Genomic DNA, 15,006 nt, shown 5'->3' with positions numbered 1-15,006 from the left:
CTCAAAAATAGTTAAGATCTCCTGTTTTTCTAAGCTTTGATCTTTTCCTATGCTGAAGCTAAACATAAGTGTGATTTAATAGCCTTGGCTATCCTTGAAATTTCAGGTGCAAAGACGTTCGTCGGATGACTCCAGAATAGCATTATGGGGTGGGGTTTTTTGGGTGGTGTTCACTTTATTTGATTGAAAAGTTGTATAAAGTTACATAGGAGTTCCTATATCTCTTACAGTCCCTGTGCAGTAGAACCGTTTAACGCCATACGCGTTGCAGTTCTGTTCAGAGAAATGCGGCGGTACTCGGAGGCGGACAGGGTCCGTAGAAGCGCCGTGGGCTAGCCCATGTTGCGCTCGTCCCTCGAGCCGGTGCCCTGCCCCTTCGTGTGGACTGCACGTTAAAAACGCGTGCCCCGGGCGCCCGGGGGAGTTCACCGGGGGAAACCAGCAGAAACTCTCTGATGCCAAGATAGCTGTCGTCAGGCTAAAGTCTTCCTGGTAGAAAAAACAGGGAAGAAATAATTTTAAAACTGACTGTACTGGAGTTTTTAAGTCAAATCTATGATGAAGAAAATGAATTAAGCTTTATGTTCTAAACCAGACTGGAACTGGTGCTTTTGGTATTTTAAACTTTGGATAGTATCGTGCTGGAAGCGATGAATATATCTAAGTTGCTTACTCAAATTACAATAGCTAACTTTTGATAAGGATTTTGTGGGGTTTCTTACAAAAGTAAGAAATGAGATAATCTTTTCTGCGACTTAGATAATCGGAAACACTGTCAAATATAGTATTTCCTAACACCACCTTTTTTTGGTTTTTACGGATACCATTTAGAATAGTTAGCATTTTTGTATGATACAGTCTTTCTATTTTTGTTTAAAAATGCATTTTTAAAGGTGCAAATGCAAGTCCTTTTTACCTCTATGTCCAGAAACATTTAATACATCTAATTTTATCTTTTAGTGCATCCGCGGTGCAGGAAGGGTGATCTCTGGCTTTCTGACTATCTGTGGGAGCAAATGCCTTTCTCTGCTTGCTTTAAAGACTTAGCCTGCACGCTGTCTTGTAAAAGGCCGGTGATAGAGTGCTGAGGCTTGCCCACCTTCCCAGGTTAGCCGGTTCCTCTAGTCTGATTTTGCTGGTTATCATTTAATCCTCCTTAAAGCTAACGGGTCACATGCCTGAGGCAGTGAGCAGGATCCATTTGGTAGGATCGGAGCGTCGGGAAGAAAGGAGAGTCGGGCGGGCGGCGCTGCCAGCCTAGCGCAGCCGTTCCCGTCAGCTGCAGCGCGTGCGTGAAGTTGCGTTTCTGGCGTGTTGCGCAGCCAGCGTTTGGCGCGTCGGCACGCGCGCGCGCAGGGGAGAGGCTTGCTGCTCCGCACACCGGTACGCCAAGGCTACCTTGTTGCTGGATGCCGTTTGCGTGTCTCTGACTTCAGCAACGCTTACTTGAGCAATTAGTGCGTTCCAGCAGGAGGGGGGCTGTAGGGCGAGGTGGTCGGTGCCGAGCACCCGACGCCCCCGTTTCCCACGCTTCGGAGCGGAGATGGGCTTTGGAGTGCGCCCGGGCTGGTGCCGCAGGCTGGATGCCAGCTGGCCCGTGAAGTCCCGTTAGACGTTCCACGAAATGCATCCCCCAGCTAGGCTCACCAAAAGCGAGCCCGGCGCCTGCGCCCCAGCACGCGCACCGCAGACCAGAGCGCAGGCAGCGGCAGCTTTGGAAGCGCCCTTCTTCTGACCCAAAATAATCATGTAATCATGTAGATCCGTTGTATGTACCCGAAAGACTTGAACTACGTGCAACTGAGGTCAGTTGAATTAAAAATTAACGTTTAGTAATATTTTTTTCTATTTTTACACTAAAATTTCAAAATAGATTTGTAATACTTCAGAAAAATATGTGTAATGACTGATGACATGCATCTAGATAAATGAAATCAGACCTCTTAACAAAACTCTTCTGTGAGTGTATTGGAAATGTACAGGCTAAGACAAGAGAATTTATATCTTGAGAGTTCTTAAGCCCGAACTTTCGGGAGATCTTTATGAAAATTGTTTTCAGTGTTTTTTCTTGTAACCATTAGAATAAAGTGTCTATATCCATATATAGATATGTAGATATAAAAATATATTAACATATCATTGCTGTGGAGTGGTTGGCTGAAAAATACAGGTGTTTATGCAGTCTACACTCCCTGATATGCTGGTATAATTTATTATATTACTTTTTCTATTTTGTAAAGACATTGATCTTTTATTATCTCAGCTCCTTATATCAGCTCCATGTGTCTATTTCTCAATTATATATTTTCCACATCTAAAAGCCTCAAGGTTCAGGATTTTTTTTTCCTGTCCAGTTTTCCATCTCCTTACAAACGTAGGTGCTTTGCTGTCACTGCTCACTGAAGTCACGCTCGCCCTGGCTGCAGGGCGCCACGGCAAGTGGGAGGACACGCGTTCGGTACCGAGTTACGACGCCGCGTGTGCCTCGGGGCGCTGGACAGACCAGTGCGGCCGCTGGAGAGCGGGGGAAAGATGGAGAGAGCACACCAACTGGAGTCACAGTTCGGTGTGGGAGCAGCAGTCGCGTTTCGCAGTGCTATCCCAGCAGTCAGCGGGTGATTTGCATGCACGCAAGGCCTGTGTAATGATGATAATGGGTTTATTCTCAGGGGAGAGCTCTGCACTTGCTCGTTAGCGCGGGTGGATGCTGGTCACAAGGGAGCACTTGGGACCAGGGTGCTGACCTCACCGCTGACAAGACTTTAATTTTATTTTGTTTGACTCATACAGGGCTTTTTCTTGTTCGTTTTTATTCACTAAAGGAGTATGTGCACACACTTTTGTAGAAATACAGTGAAAGCTTCTCTGCTGATTGCCAAAATGAAAAAGGTGAATGAAACGTCACTTCATTTAAAGCTGAGACCAGTTCTAAACGCAGCATCATCCTTGCTCTTTTTTAGGTAGCTTTTGTATTCCTTATAACCAGCACCACTCCTTCTCCTTCCTCTGGTGCTAGACAGTTCTTTTTTGTTTTTTTTTTAAAAACTTATTTTTCTCATATATTGGAATTTTTCATATAGTATGTTTGTAGTGTAGTTCTGAGGGTGGTTTTTTTTTTCCCCATTTTCTACAGTTTTATTCCTGTCGGCGGCAAAATATTTTGTGTAAAGTAGTAGTTGATCTGTTTTTTGGGATAATTTTGTGTGGTATCTTGGTACGTAATGCTGGCATTCAATTGAGAATATTTGGGCTTTAGAATGAGTAACACACCGCTAAACAGTTCTTAACACGCCAGTACTTCAGAATTTTCTTAATGATGTAAAATGGACTTTTAAATGGCAATAAAATACTTTACTAAACCTGTAAACAAAAAAAGCTCCCAAATGTGAAATCTCTTAGGGCTTTTTCAGCAAAATTACAAATGTTTGTGTTTGCTGTCTACTAAATGTACACATTGATATTTGTAATTTGCTATCCACAAAATAGCGGTTTTGAACCGACTCATGCCTTAAATGTAATTTCCGTTAGCTTAAGGATCTGCTGTCATGCTGCAATGTATTAACGTCTGTCTAAGATCTCAAATGTTCATGTTCTGTACCTGCAGTTGGATCTGATCACAGACCTGTTGGGAACCCCGTCGCTGGAAGCAATGAGGACGGCTTGCGAAGGCGCCAAGGCACACATACTCAGGGGTCCCCACAAACAGGTACCGCTGCAGACTGCTGGCCGCCTTTACGCTCGGTCCAGATAACCCTTCAGTCGGCCCCCAGGAGTTAGGGTTTCCTCCTTGCAGGGTGCTACGGCTGCATCATCGCAGTGTTTCACATCCTGACTGAACTCTCACGGCACCTTTGTCCATAAATACTCTGGGCATTTAATCTCAGAGCTGTCTCTGCCTGTGCACCAGGTTAAGTTTCCCACGGGTGGTTGCGGTGTTGCAGCGGCGTGGGTTAATTCTGTAGTTATTCAGACTGCTCTTGAGACGAGGTGCTTTGTCACTAGTGAAGGGCGTTTCTGGCTTCTCTCTTCTATTATTGTTTGACTTGATGCTACAGGTGAAAGGCTTTGAAGCGACAGTGTTTTGATAGCTATTTAAGTGATAATATTAGCAAGAGACGTAAATTAAAATTGACAGTATAGTTGAGAAAGCCCCGGAGGGACTCCTGTACTGACAGGATCGAGAGTGTTAGAAGTGGAAATCACCCGTTATCCAGGCCCGTAAGCAGAACAGCCCACAACCCATCACCAAAGGGTCCCCTCACACATCTGTGCAGTGACCCGAGCTGCTCGACAGCGGCTTAACAAGATACTGAAAACTGGGATACAGCATTCAGCATAACTGAAGTAAAACTGAATTTAAAAAAAACAAAACAAAACAAAAAAAACCTGGAGAGAAAAAAAGGCAGGATGATGTCATTATGCTGACTGGACAATAAAAAGGGCAAATGAAATGTACTATTAATAGATACAAAGAAATGCTTATGCAGGAATCCACAGTGCAGTAAAAAAGCAATATGTCCATCCAATATGGTCATTTTTATGATTGGTAGATAGTAAAAATTAACAAAATTAGTAACCTGTACAAGTTAATGCATGAAATCTTTCCAATAGTTAAGTTTGCATCTTTCTTTTCTGCATGTTGAAGTAACTTCTCAAACGTCTACTCACCACAATAGTAGTTACCATAGAAATGAGCACTGAATATATATTCCGCTATATGATTAACATGTGGGAGTTCTGCCTCCTTGGCACTTTTGATTCACTACATCAAGATGTCTCTATTCCATTTTATGACAGGTTTTTTTTGCTTTTAACATTAATAATAGGGGGGTTTCCTTAAGACTTTATCTACCAGTTTTAAAACAAATCAGGTCTTTTTTCTTGTTTTGCTATCACATGCTAGAAGAGTTGTAACTTTTAAGCACGTAGTCCTGCACTTTCAAGGTTTGAGATGTTTAAAAAAAAAAAAAGTTTTATAGCAATGGAAGCTGGGAGAAATACATCCGCTATACTTTATGTATAAAAATATATAACGGCATACAAATACATCCAGATACTTTATAGAATACATTGGCTTTAAATTCTGATAATTTGATAATCGCTTGGCGTTTCCAAAGCGCAGTAGTTGTGCTCTTGGTAGTAGCAAGCAAGAATTCGCAAATTTGTTAGCCTTGTTCGGTTTGTTAAACCAGGACGCTTCTCAAGAACTGAAATGGGTGCAAGAATGTCTCCTGGTTTTCTAATCCCAGTGCTGGGGCTGTTCTTGTACGAGCCTCTTGGCCCGTTCAATGATGGCAGTACTAAAAAGCAAGTGAGGTGAAATGGCATAAAATGTTTCCGATACAGATTTAACGTCCTATAACCCCTAAGTCGTAAGAAATAAACTCTAAGCAGTTAGTCCTGTGTCTGTTGAGGAGAACAACAATCATTTTTCACGGAGTGCCACAGAAGTGGAACAGTCTCGGGAGTTGGCGTGCTCGTTTGCGACTTGGAAAGGGGGGGTTACCTGCATCTAGTTGATTCCTTTAATGATATTTCCCTGTTTATGACTTCAAGCACACTTTGTGTTTGAATGCAAATTCATGGCTTTTCACCTTTTAAAATTGAGATTTTGCTGGTTATAAATAGCTAAATGTTAGCAGTTTCTTAATTAGATTAATAGGGAGAGAAAACCAAGTTAGAAACTGGTGATTACTTTGTCACAGAAACTATTTTTAATCGATGTAGGTGAGCATAGTAGGAGTTAAGGGGTAAAGCATTTTGCTGCTTTATGTAAAAATAGATTAATGCATGCAGTTTCTGATTAAAAAAAACCCCACCCCACTGTGTGTTGGCATAATGAAAATTTACATACTATGCAGACTTCTCTGTCAGTTCTGTATTTAAAAATTTTACTTCAAACTGAATTTAAGTGAATTGATAAAGTTGTTTAACTGGCGGCCCTCGGAAGAGCGTCTCCTCCCGCATTCGCGGCGTACGAGGAGAGGTTTGGGCTTCGCGGGCAGCCGTGTGCTGACCCACCCCCAAAGGTGCAACGTGTCGGAGTTCATTCCCTCCCTGTCGTGGTCCTTGCGTTCTCGGTTACGGACGGGAGATCTGCTGTGGTGCACCTCACTTGCTCAAAGATTCCACAATAATCCAATCTCACAGCAATCCAGCTTTTACCAATTCCTTCCGCCCGTGCTGGCACTCGTCAGAACTGTTTTCTGACCTCTAGCTGCGGACTTGATTGCAGTGTGCCGAGAAAATGCTGGCCCCAAAAGCTGTGTGTAGCCAGGTGCTCCCGGAGCGGCAGAGCAGCTGCAGACGAGGGGCATAAGCGTAGCAAAAAGTGCATCTTTCATTTGTATGGGATGCAGCAGCTTCCCTGAGTAGGGAATGTAATGGCATTTTGCTGCCCCAGTATATGGGTGAAACCTGCTTGATGGCAGTGCTTGGATGACAGTGCTTTTTTGTGTAGACGGTCCTTGCTAATCAGCAAAACGATACGAAGGTACCAGGTAATATGGCATTATATTCTGCGCTTAGGAGCTAAGGCTGAGAAGCGCTTAGCGCTCTGTTTGCTGGTTCAGGTTTAACGTGGAATGGTGGCACTGTGGAGGTGTAGTTTTTGTATATACTGACACATTTGCAGCAGCTAACTAATTTATATTTATTTGCTTTGCTAAACAGGTAGAAGCAACAGATGCCTGCCAAATACTAGCATTGCGTACCCGTTAAAAGTCTGCGTAGAGTTAACGCAGTTCTGGAAATCCTGTGGATCCATGCAAAGTTTGTCAGTGACTATTGTCCCATAAATACGCTAGCTAGCTTTCAATTGATTTGTTGTATTTTAGGCAGAAGGTTTTAGTAATTTCTGTCACCGGCTAGTATGCTCTTCCCACATCTCAGTAGTATTTAATCACACGTGCTGGTGAAGCACCCTGTATAATTCTTCCTGCCTTAATGGCTCTTCCCAACACCTGCATTCACTAGCTAATACGAATGCTATTTGAATTTTCAAGGGAAGCATACAAAGGGGGGTGTGTGTGGCTGTGCGTGTATGCGATGGTTTCTTTCCTTTAATAAAAAAAAAAAATCAGAAATTTTAGGAGTATCGGACTTGGAAGTAACACTCCATAGTAGGAATTTTCTTTGTAGCAGTGCTTGGCCTAATATCCATGGGATTCTTTTTTTCTTTGGTTGGGGGTTTTGGTTTCTTTTTTCAATAGGTTTGTGGTTTTGCTTTCTTCCAAGTGTGAAAATGGAGACTTCCTTTCCCCCATCTTACTCTTTTTTTTTCTTTTCTTTTCTTTTTTTCTTTCCACCCCTTCACTTTAGAGGAGTAACTGTTCACTTGTTTTGCAGCACTTTATTTATTTGGAAGACTAACTGTAGTGCACTCTACTGCCATCCTTTAAGCTAAATAGAAATAGGAATAATGTCAATTAAGCAGGAAAATATTTTACTTGATTTGGGAAACTGACATTGTTGTGGCTTCAAAAAAAAAAAAAAAATCTTTGAAGCTCATTCCAGAGAGTCGGGGATATGGCTAATGCTTTAAAATGAACGGCGTATAACATTAACGTTATTGCTGACGGGTTTTTTTTCATTTTGGACAACTTCAGGCAGTACTTCTCACCACGTGATAGGAGCGTGGGGACGGGGGTTGTCTTCGCATTTTGCTACCTTAGTGCTAACATTTCATTCCGGAGTCAAAGGAGAATTCCGGGCTAGCGAGTACGTGCAGTTAAAAGCTGCCAAGCGGCAACTTTCTATGTTGAGTAAAATCTTGTTAAAATAATGATCTTGCTGCAGTGGCAGGGCCCGTAGCTGCGAGGGACGCTCCCTGCGCCCGTCCCCAGCACAGGCTGCACGGCCTCGCTCCTCACCGCCTGCCTCTGCAGGGTGCTCGTGCCTCGGCTACAGCGGGACGCTTTCGGGATCGGCAGGGCGCCGCGCGCGGCGCGAGCGCGAGCAAAGCGAGGAAACGCGGGAGGAGGGCGATCGGCGGGGCCGGCTTTTGCGGGGCTGACCAGAGCGAGAATCGCGCTGCTGCCGCCAGCCGCTGGCTTGCTCCGGGGTTTTAGAACGTAGCGCCGCGCGACGGAACGGGGGAGTTCAGTGAGCCCCCTCCCTCCTCCCGGCCGTGGTGGTCGGCCTGTTTATCTCCACGCAAAATGCTGTGCGCCCGAAGGTCCTTTCAGTTGTGCTCGCTGTCACTGCCGGTCACATACGGATCTGGGCAAGGGAAAGCAAAATCAGCCCTTACTTGGCAGCGATCGAGGTCAGAAAAATGAAATACTGGAAGTGACGTGGTTAATCGAACCCCTGAGTGGCTACAGCTTAAAGTGGTGTCTATATAGAAAAATAAAAAAATAAAATATAGGTTTGGCCAGGGCTTGCACCCAAACTAAGGAATTAAAAAAAAAAATCAGATCTCTATTACAAATTGCTGAGTTTTGTAATAGCGATTGTTGCCTTGCTGGAAAGCGTTAGGTAGCGCGTGTCCTTTTTAAGAAGAAGTTTGTCCTTGGTAACTGTAAAATAACGCGTGCTGTAAGAGTGTTTTCTGGCTGATGGATCTGACAGGACAACTGCCTGTGCTTCTCTCCCCGTTTCCCCTGCAGCCATCCCTTCCTGTCCTGTATACGCTTTCCAGTCAAGCTACGCATGAAGCAGTTCATCTCCTTTGCAGAATGTTGGTCTTTGATCCAGTAAGTATGATTTAAAATTATTTCTAATACTTTTTGGTTTAACGCTTTCTGTTGTCTGCTACTTAGATGAGTATTTTAAGTACAGGACTGCTTTAACTGATTTTCTCCTGCATTGCATTTCCGTACTGTTGGGTCTGCAAAAGACATAGAAGTATCATCTTCTAATTGGTCAATTAACTTCCCTCTGGAACAGGGGTTCTGATTTAAAATCTAGTGGTCTTTTGAAGAAAGCCACGATAGAGTGAGAAAGATGAGGGCGTTCATGAATCACGCTGTCTTTTCCTAGCTAGGTGTAGGTAGCAGGGCATCAGATCCTTTGATGCAGTTCTAATTAGAGACACGTGGGTGTTCATGGTCTTGCAACACACAAAAAATTCCTTCTACATCCACACAGTCACATAACAGGATCTTTTTTCCACTGAGCATCTGTTTTTCTAATAAAAATTTGCTGCTGTGGATTTTGGATTTCAGCCCTTGGGCTCACTATACAAAACTGTCACTAGAAAATCTGGTACCCGAATCGATGATCTTAGTTACTTCATCTTTACAGGAAAATCCCTAACGTTTCAAACGAAAAATAGACAAATTGACTGAACTGCAAAGGAGGAAGCTTGTAATTGATAAAGTATTCAGTAGGCAGTACCTTTTGATTTTGTTTTTTTAAACCTTAAGATCGCTTTACTAAACAAAAACATAGAAGTGCTAAATCATAACTTCCACGTAAACAAACTTAATTTTTTTTTCCTTTTTAACTCCCTCAACACTCAGAATACTATTATTCCCAAATCACATGTAAATAAATGTGGGTTTGGTTTTTTTTAAAGAACAGGAAAATCCTTTAGAAGAGGTGATTCTGATTTAATCAAAAAACCATCCTGGAACTGGGACCCTCTGGTTGCACTGCAGGCTTTGCCACTGCTTTTGCTCTGTAACTTTGAGCAAGTAACTTTTGTTCTGTTTGTTCGTGTTCTGTTTTGATTTTTTTAATTCGCCTGTAACAATGGATTTCATTACACCTTGAATTTGCAGTGGCACTTCTGCCTGCAGTTCTTTAGAAGCAGCTGGTGTTCTCCATTTTTGACAGGATGGGGTTGGACACCTAGAGACTGAGTGCTTTACCCGAGCTAAGCACAAAAAAAGTCTTAGTAATGTGGAAGTAAGACTTCATAACCTAAAGCAGTGCTCTGACCGCCTTCCTCCCTGCACTTCCTTCACCGCTTGTTTTCCGAAACTTGATGTGTAAAGTATTTCTCAGAACTCCAGATGCCATATCCTGAATTATTCTCTTACCAGGGATGCTTAAGTTTGTGGTTCACCTTAAATATGTACTTAAGGACACGTTAAAATGTTTTACCTACAAAATGCCGTATTTGCTCGCATTAAATTCTTCGGGCTTATTTTGATTTATTGGAGGAGTCCATTATTTTAAGGTTATCCGGAGAAAGTAATTATTGAAAAAATACATTTCTAAAAATCGTACTAGCAGCATGTTCAGTCATGAGCTGTAGTGCGGGAAGGTCAATGTCGTCCCGGCAATGCCGCTCGTTTTTAAGTAAAACCTTCCCCCTAGCGGCAGCATCCGCGGATCCGAAGCATTTTCTGACCTGACCGGATCCTTAACATAGGCGTTTATAAAACAGTTTAGACCTAATTGATGCCTAAGTATTCTTTAGACTGTTTCAATAACTCTGAAAATATCCTAACTCTTTTCTTTTTTTTTTTTTTTTTTGTGTGTGTGTGTGTGTTATTTTCTTTAAATGCAATATTTCAGTCCAAGAGAATATCTGCTAAGGATGCCTTAGCTCACCCGTATCTTGATGAAGGGCGGTTGCGATACCACACTTGTATGTGTAAATGTTGTTTTTCCACATCTACTGGAAGAGTTTATACTAGTGATTTTGAACCCATCACTAATCCCAAATTTGATGACACTTTTGAAAAGAACCTCAGTTCTGTTCGGCAGGTTAAAGGTGAGTAGTGATTAACCTTTGCGTCCGCATTTATCTTCCCGCCCCGTCCTTTAGTCGTATGTAGTTGGGGTGTGCAATCTGGATGCAGATAATAACCCAGGTGGTTTTTTTTCTTGTAGATAATTTTCCACAGTAGGTACTGGAAGGAATTTCTTTTCACTAAAAGAACAGAATTGCTTGTAAATGTCGTGACATGTTATAATATCGCACGTGTTAGTCGACACGCAGAAGTCTATTGGTCTCAAACCTTAATAGCATTCTTTGATGCCAGTGCTCCCCGCGCCACTCTTCAGTGGAAGGATTGCGCCGGGGGAAAGGAAAATCACTGCTGCTGCCTTTTCGGGGCGCGAGGCGTTATCTTGATAGCTGTCCTGCGGAGAGGGTCAGCGTCATCGGTAACTGGCGCAGAGTAGTCTCATAGTTCTCCCGCTCCGTTTCTTCTGATCTGTCCGGGTCTGCTGGCGCCGAAACGCCCACGTCAGGTGCCGTTAGAGCCGCTGCTGCCGTACGCTCCGTCGCTGGTGCCGTGCCATGGTTCTGGCAGTCGTGCAGAGGATGCGCTCTGGGTCGTGACATGCAGTCACGAGGAAAACCAACCCCCATGCCTGGGAGAGGAGACTACTGCTGCTGGTGGCTACTAAATGCCAGCAGTTGCTTTGTGGCACTCCAGATGTGAGGTCTGATGCCACCATAGCAAACAAGCCATAAAATAGGCTTTGTTTCTCTTGAAATCGGATCCAGTCAGGAAAGCTGTCCTTTTAGGAGAGCAGCACAGTATGAGAAATAGTAGTAGGGATTCAGGTTCTCTTTGGTGGCAGCTCAAATAACTTGAAGGAAGAGAGGGAGAAGAAATGTGTTACCTCAGCAGTTTCTAGCCAACAATTCAGTCATTTGGGACAAAAATACTTCATGATCTTGCCACGGTAACTTCACTTGTTTCGGATATGTCCTGATCTTGTAATTCTGAAACTCACATGTATAGTTCCTACAAGTTCGCGTAACGTTGTTTTCTTTTTATCCTGTTACTCTTTCATAGAATCATAGAATCATCGAATCGTTTAGGTTGGAAAAGCCCTTCAAGATCATCCAGTCCAACCATTAACCTACACTGCCAAGTCCACACTAAGCCAGTCAAGGGTAGACCAGACTGAACCATGTCCCCCAGTGCCACCTCTGCCCGTTTTTTGAACGCTTCCAGGGATGGTGACTCCACCACCTCTCTGGGCAGCCTGTTCCAATTCTTGACCACCCTTTCTGTAAAGAAATTTTTCCTAATTTCCAACCTAAACCTCCCCTGGCGCAGCTTGAGCCCGTTTCCTCTTGTCCTATCGCTGACTGCTTGGGAGAAGAGCCCAACACCCCCTCCCTGCCCCCTCCTTTCAGGTTTTCCATCTCCCTCCTCTTTGGCCATCACTTTTCAGAGCTGCACATGGATCTGCTGTCTTCTCTGAAATCTGTTGTTCGAAAAGCTGCCGTTAGCGTTTGCCGGCAGCGATGCGGATTCCAGCACGTGGCCGCTAACGTCCCGGCCGGGCGTATGGAGCTCCGTGCTGGCAGCCCCCGCCCCCGCCGCCGCTTAGGGAGGGGCAGCCCCTTGCCAAACCTCCCAGGCTCTGGTTTTTTGGGGGGTGCGCACACCTGGGTGCGAGAAGACGTTTTGTCCGGCAACTGTGCACAGAGTTTCTCTTTCCTTATGAAAATTGACTTTTTTGTTTTGATCATCTCAAGTGGCAGTTTTGCGCTTGGTGGGAGTGACGGAATTCACGGATCAGACTGGACTGAGTAATAGCACGGTGTTCTTGGTATTTGCACACCAGGTTCAAGTTGAGAATTCTTTGTTTTTCAAAAAGTCGCGCCCTAAAATTGGGGTTTAATCTATAACTGATTACCATCGGTTCAGTATTATAGAGGTGATTAGGGTTTTATTTTATATCCCTTTATTTCAGCGTGCATATAAGAGTTCTTTGTGAATGTATGCTGTGAGGTCCGACATCAGATTAGATTTAAGCAAGCTGGAGTTCTTTTATCCTTACTAAAATCTATTTTCAGTAGAGGCAGCTGTATTCTCCTCCAGTCTCCATCGCGTGTTACTGAAGCAAGAAGTGGTAATGCTGTGGTGTTTTTTATTTTCTCCTATGTGCAGAAATAATTCATCAGTTCATTTTGGAACAGCAGAAAGGAAACAGAGTGCCTCTCTGCATCAACCCTCAGTCTGCTGCTTTTAAGAGCTTTATTAGGTAACTGTATGTAATCACATCTGATACTCATTCGCATTTATTAGTAGTACAGAATTCACACATCCAAAACGTTTTTATGGTTTAAGAGTAGAATAGGCCCACAGATAACTTCTGCAAAAAAATACCTTAAGGGCACGTATGGTTACATTTTAAAAATACTTTTATGACTTCTGGAATTGAAGTAAAATGTGCAAAAGTTTCAAGTAATATTTTTGCGTAAAAGTACAGAAGTCAGACTAAAAATTAGAACCGAAAGATTGACAAGTTGACTTCTGATTGTAGAACTGCACTGTGAAAACATTAAAATTAGCGCCTGGTAGATGAAGAACAGTTAAGCCGACAAGCAGATAGAGTATAGCGAATTATTTGTTGTCAGTGGTGTTACCTGTTGCTCCTGGGGTGTTTGGGTGGGTTTGGCTTGGTTTTGGCGGGGTTTTTTTGTTTTCCTTGGAATGTTTGCTCGCCGGTTGAGCATTAGCTGTCTTGTCTGTTAGCTATTGCAAATGAACACTGATTTTCTGTATCGCCTGCTTCTAGTTCCACGGTTGCTCAGCCATCTGAGATGCCGCCATCTCCACTGGTTTGGGAGTAAAGTGGAAGATAATATACTACTGAAGATGTAATGTAGCTTTCCACTGGAGTCTGGGATTTGCAATTCTGGAGCTTAATCATGCTTGTACTGTAATTTTACTAATGAAGTTTTAAATTAACAACCACTACTTGTACAATATGAATAATATTTAGAAATGTACTAGACTTTTAATCTTGTAAAGTGGTTGTGCTTTTAGAAGAAAATATTTTACCCAGAGTTGCACGTGTTTTATGAATTCTAGTGCAGCTGTGATGGCTCAGCTCAGAACAAACAGAATTGAACCAAATTTGGGGAGGTTTTTTTCTTTTTCTTTTCCTTTTTTTTTTTTATTGAAGTGAGATTGTACAAAAAGATAGACATACATTTTGATATTGAGCCATTCCTGAAGATTTTGGGTTTTCTAAAACTAAGGAATACAGAAAACTTGACTGCGACCAATCATGAAGTCATGTCAGATGACAGCGGCCACGGCAAGCGGGCGCGTCACCTGATGATCAAACCCTATAAATAGCTTCTCACTAGAGCTGTGATGGTGATGTGTGCTGTTCTAAAATCAAATGTTGTGAGTAGAGAGAATGAGTTTGTGACTAGGAGAGACTAAATTTCTGTTTCCTTACCCAGTATAAATATATATATATATTTAATCTATTTTTATTAGAAGTTTTTCTGCTCTTTCTTACATAAAACCCCCCAGCATGCATCTTCTATGTGTGTAAATAATTCCATTTATGGGCTAATTTCAGAGATCCCTGACATCATTGCTGTATAGAGAGAAACTAGCTTGCACATTTTAGGTCTGTGAAATTTTGTGAGAACTTTTTCCTGCACTGGACAGTTGAGAGAAAAAAAAAAAAAAAAAAAAGAAAAGGAAAAAAAAAAGCACATAGGGAATTATGTTAATTGTGTTCGTGTCTTTAGGCAAAGCTGTGGAAGTCTTGAAATGTCACAGTAGTAAATAACTTTTATTACTTTTTGGCTAATTCTTTTTCTGTTGGAACACTGAATTCTGTGCATATGTATATATGAACACAAATTGAAGGCCTCTACCTCCTGGAGTATACAACTTGGTTTGTTTACCTCCACATGATTTTTTTTTTTTTTTTTTTTTTTTTAAGTTCAGTGTGGAGACTTGAAACTTGAATGTCCCTTCCAACTTTTATATTTAAAACAAGACTAGAAAATTGAAGACTGTTTTTCACCTGTACAAAGAAATACTAAAGGGTGGTCTTAAAATTTGAGCATTGGTCTGGAGAAAAACCGTGGTGTTTGTTATGGACAATTAACTGTTAAAGTTATTGTAAGTTATCTGTATTTAGCAGAGTATTTTCAACAAGAGTGATCTGAGCTGAAATTGGAGACTATTAGTAAGTTATGTTTGGAAGTTTTAACTTCAATGAAGTAATTATTTGCTGTGAAAGAGACAAACGTTGAATAACTGAACAAAGATGGTGCAATATCTTTGTTTTTTATGAGGCTCCTGAGAATAAAACCAACTGAAGCATTTCAACTCA

The 15,006-nt window shown here is 42.4% G+C and overlaps 1 protein-coding gene across 2 annotated transcripts in view; it reads left to right on the top strand.

Annotated features, from left to right (window-relative positions):
* NLK (nemo like kinase) overlaps positions 1 to 15,006 on the top strand; it is a 65,446-nt gene extending 50,440 nt beyond the window's left edge. The window contains exons 7-11 of one of the 2 annotated variants that reach the window (XM_075719886.1): positions 3,605 to 3,706; positions 8,610 to 8,696; positions 10,468 to 10,666; positions 12,810 to 12,903; positions 13,441 to 15,006. In XM_075719886.1, the coding sequence (XP_075576001.1) occupies positions 3,605 to 3,706; positions 8,610 to 8,696; positions 10,468 to 10,666; positions 12,810 to 12,903; positions 13,441 to 13,495 (537 nt within the window). In that variant the 3' untranslated portion in view covers positions 13,496 to 15,006. Of the gene's footprint in view, positions 1 to 3,604; positions 3,707 to 8,609; positions 8,697 to 10,467; positions 10,667 to 12,809; positions 12,910 to 13,440 lie in introns of both variants that reach the window. The other variant, XM_075719887.1, reaches the window with a different exon arrangement.

The sequence above is a fragment of the Pelecanus crispus genome, chromosome 12 (assembly GCF_030463565.1).
Source record: "Pelecanus crispus isolate bPelCri1 chromosome 12, bPelCri1.pri, whole genome shotgun sequence".
NCBI classification, from domain to species: domain Eukaryota; kingdom Metazoa; phylum Chordata; class Aves; order Pelecaniformes; family Pelecanidae; genus Pelecanus; species Pelecanus crispus.
The sequence above is the reverse complement of the archived record's forward strand: the minus strand, read 5'-3'. Positions and strand labels throughout refer to the sequence as shown.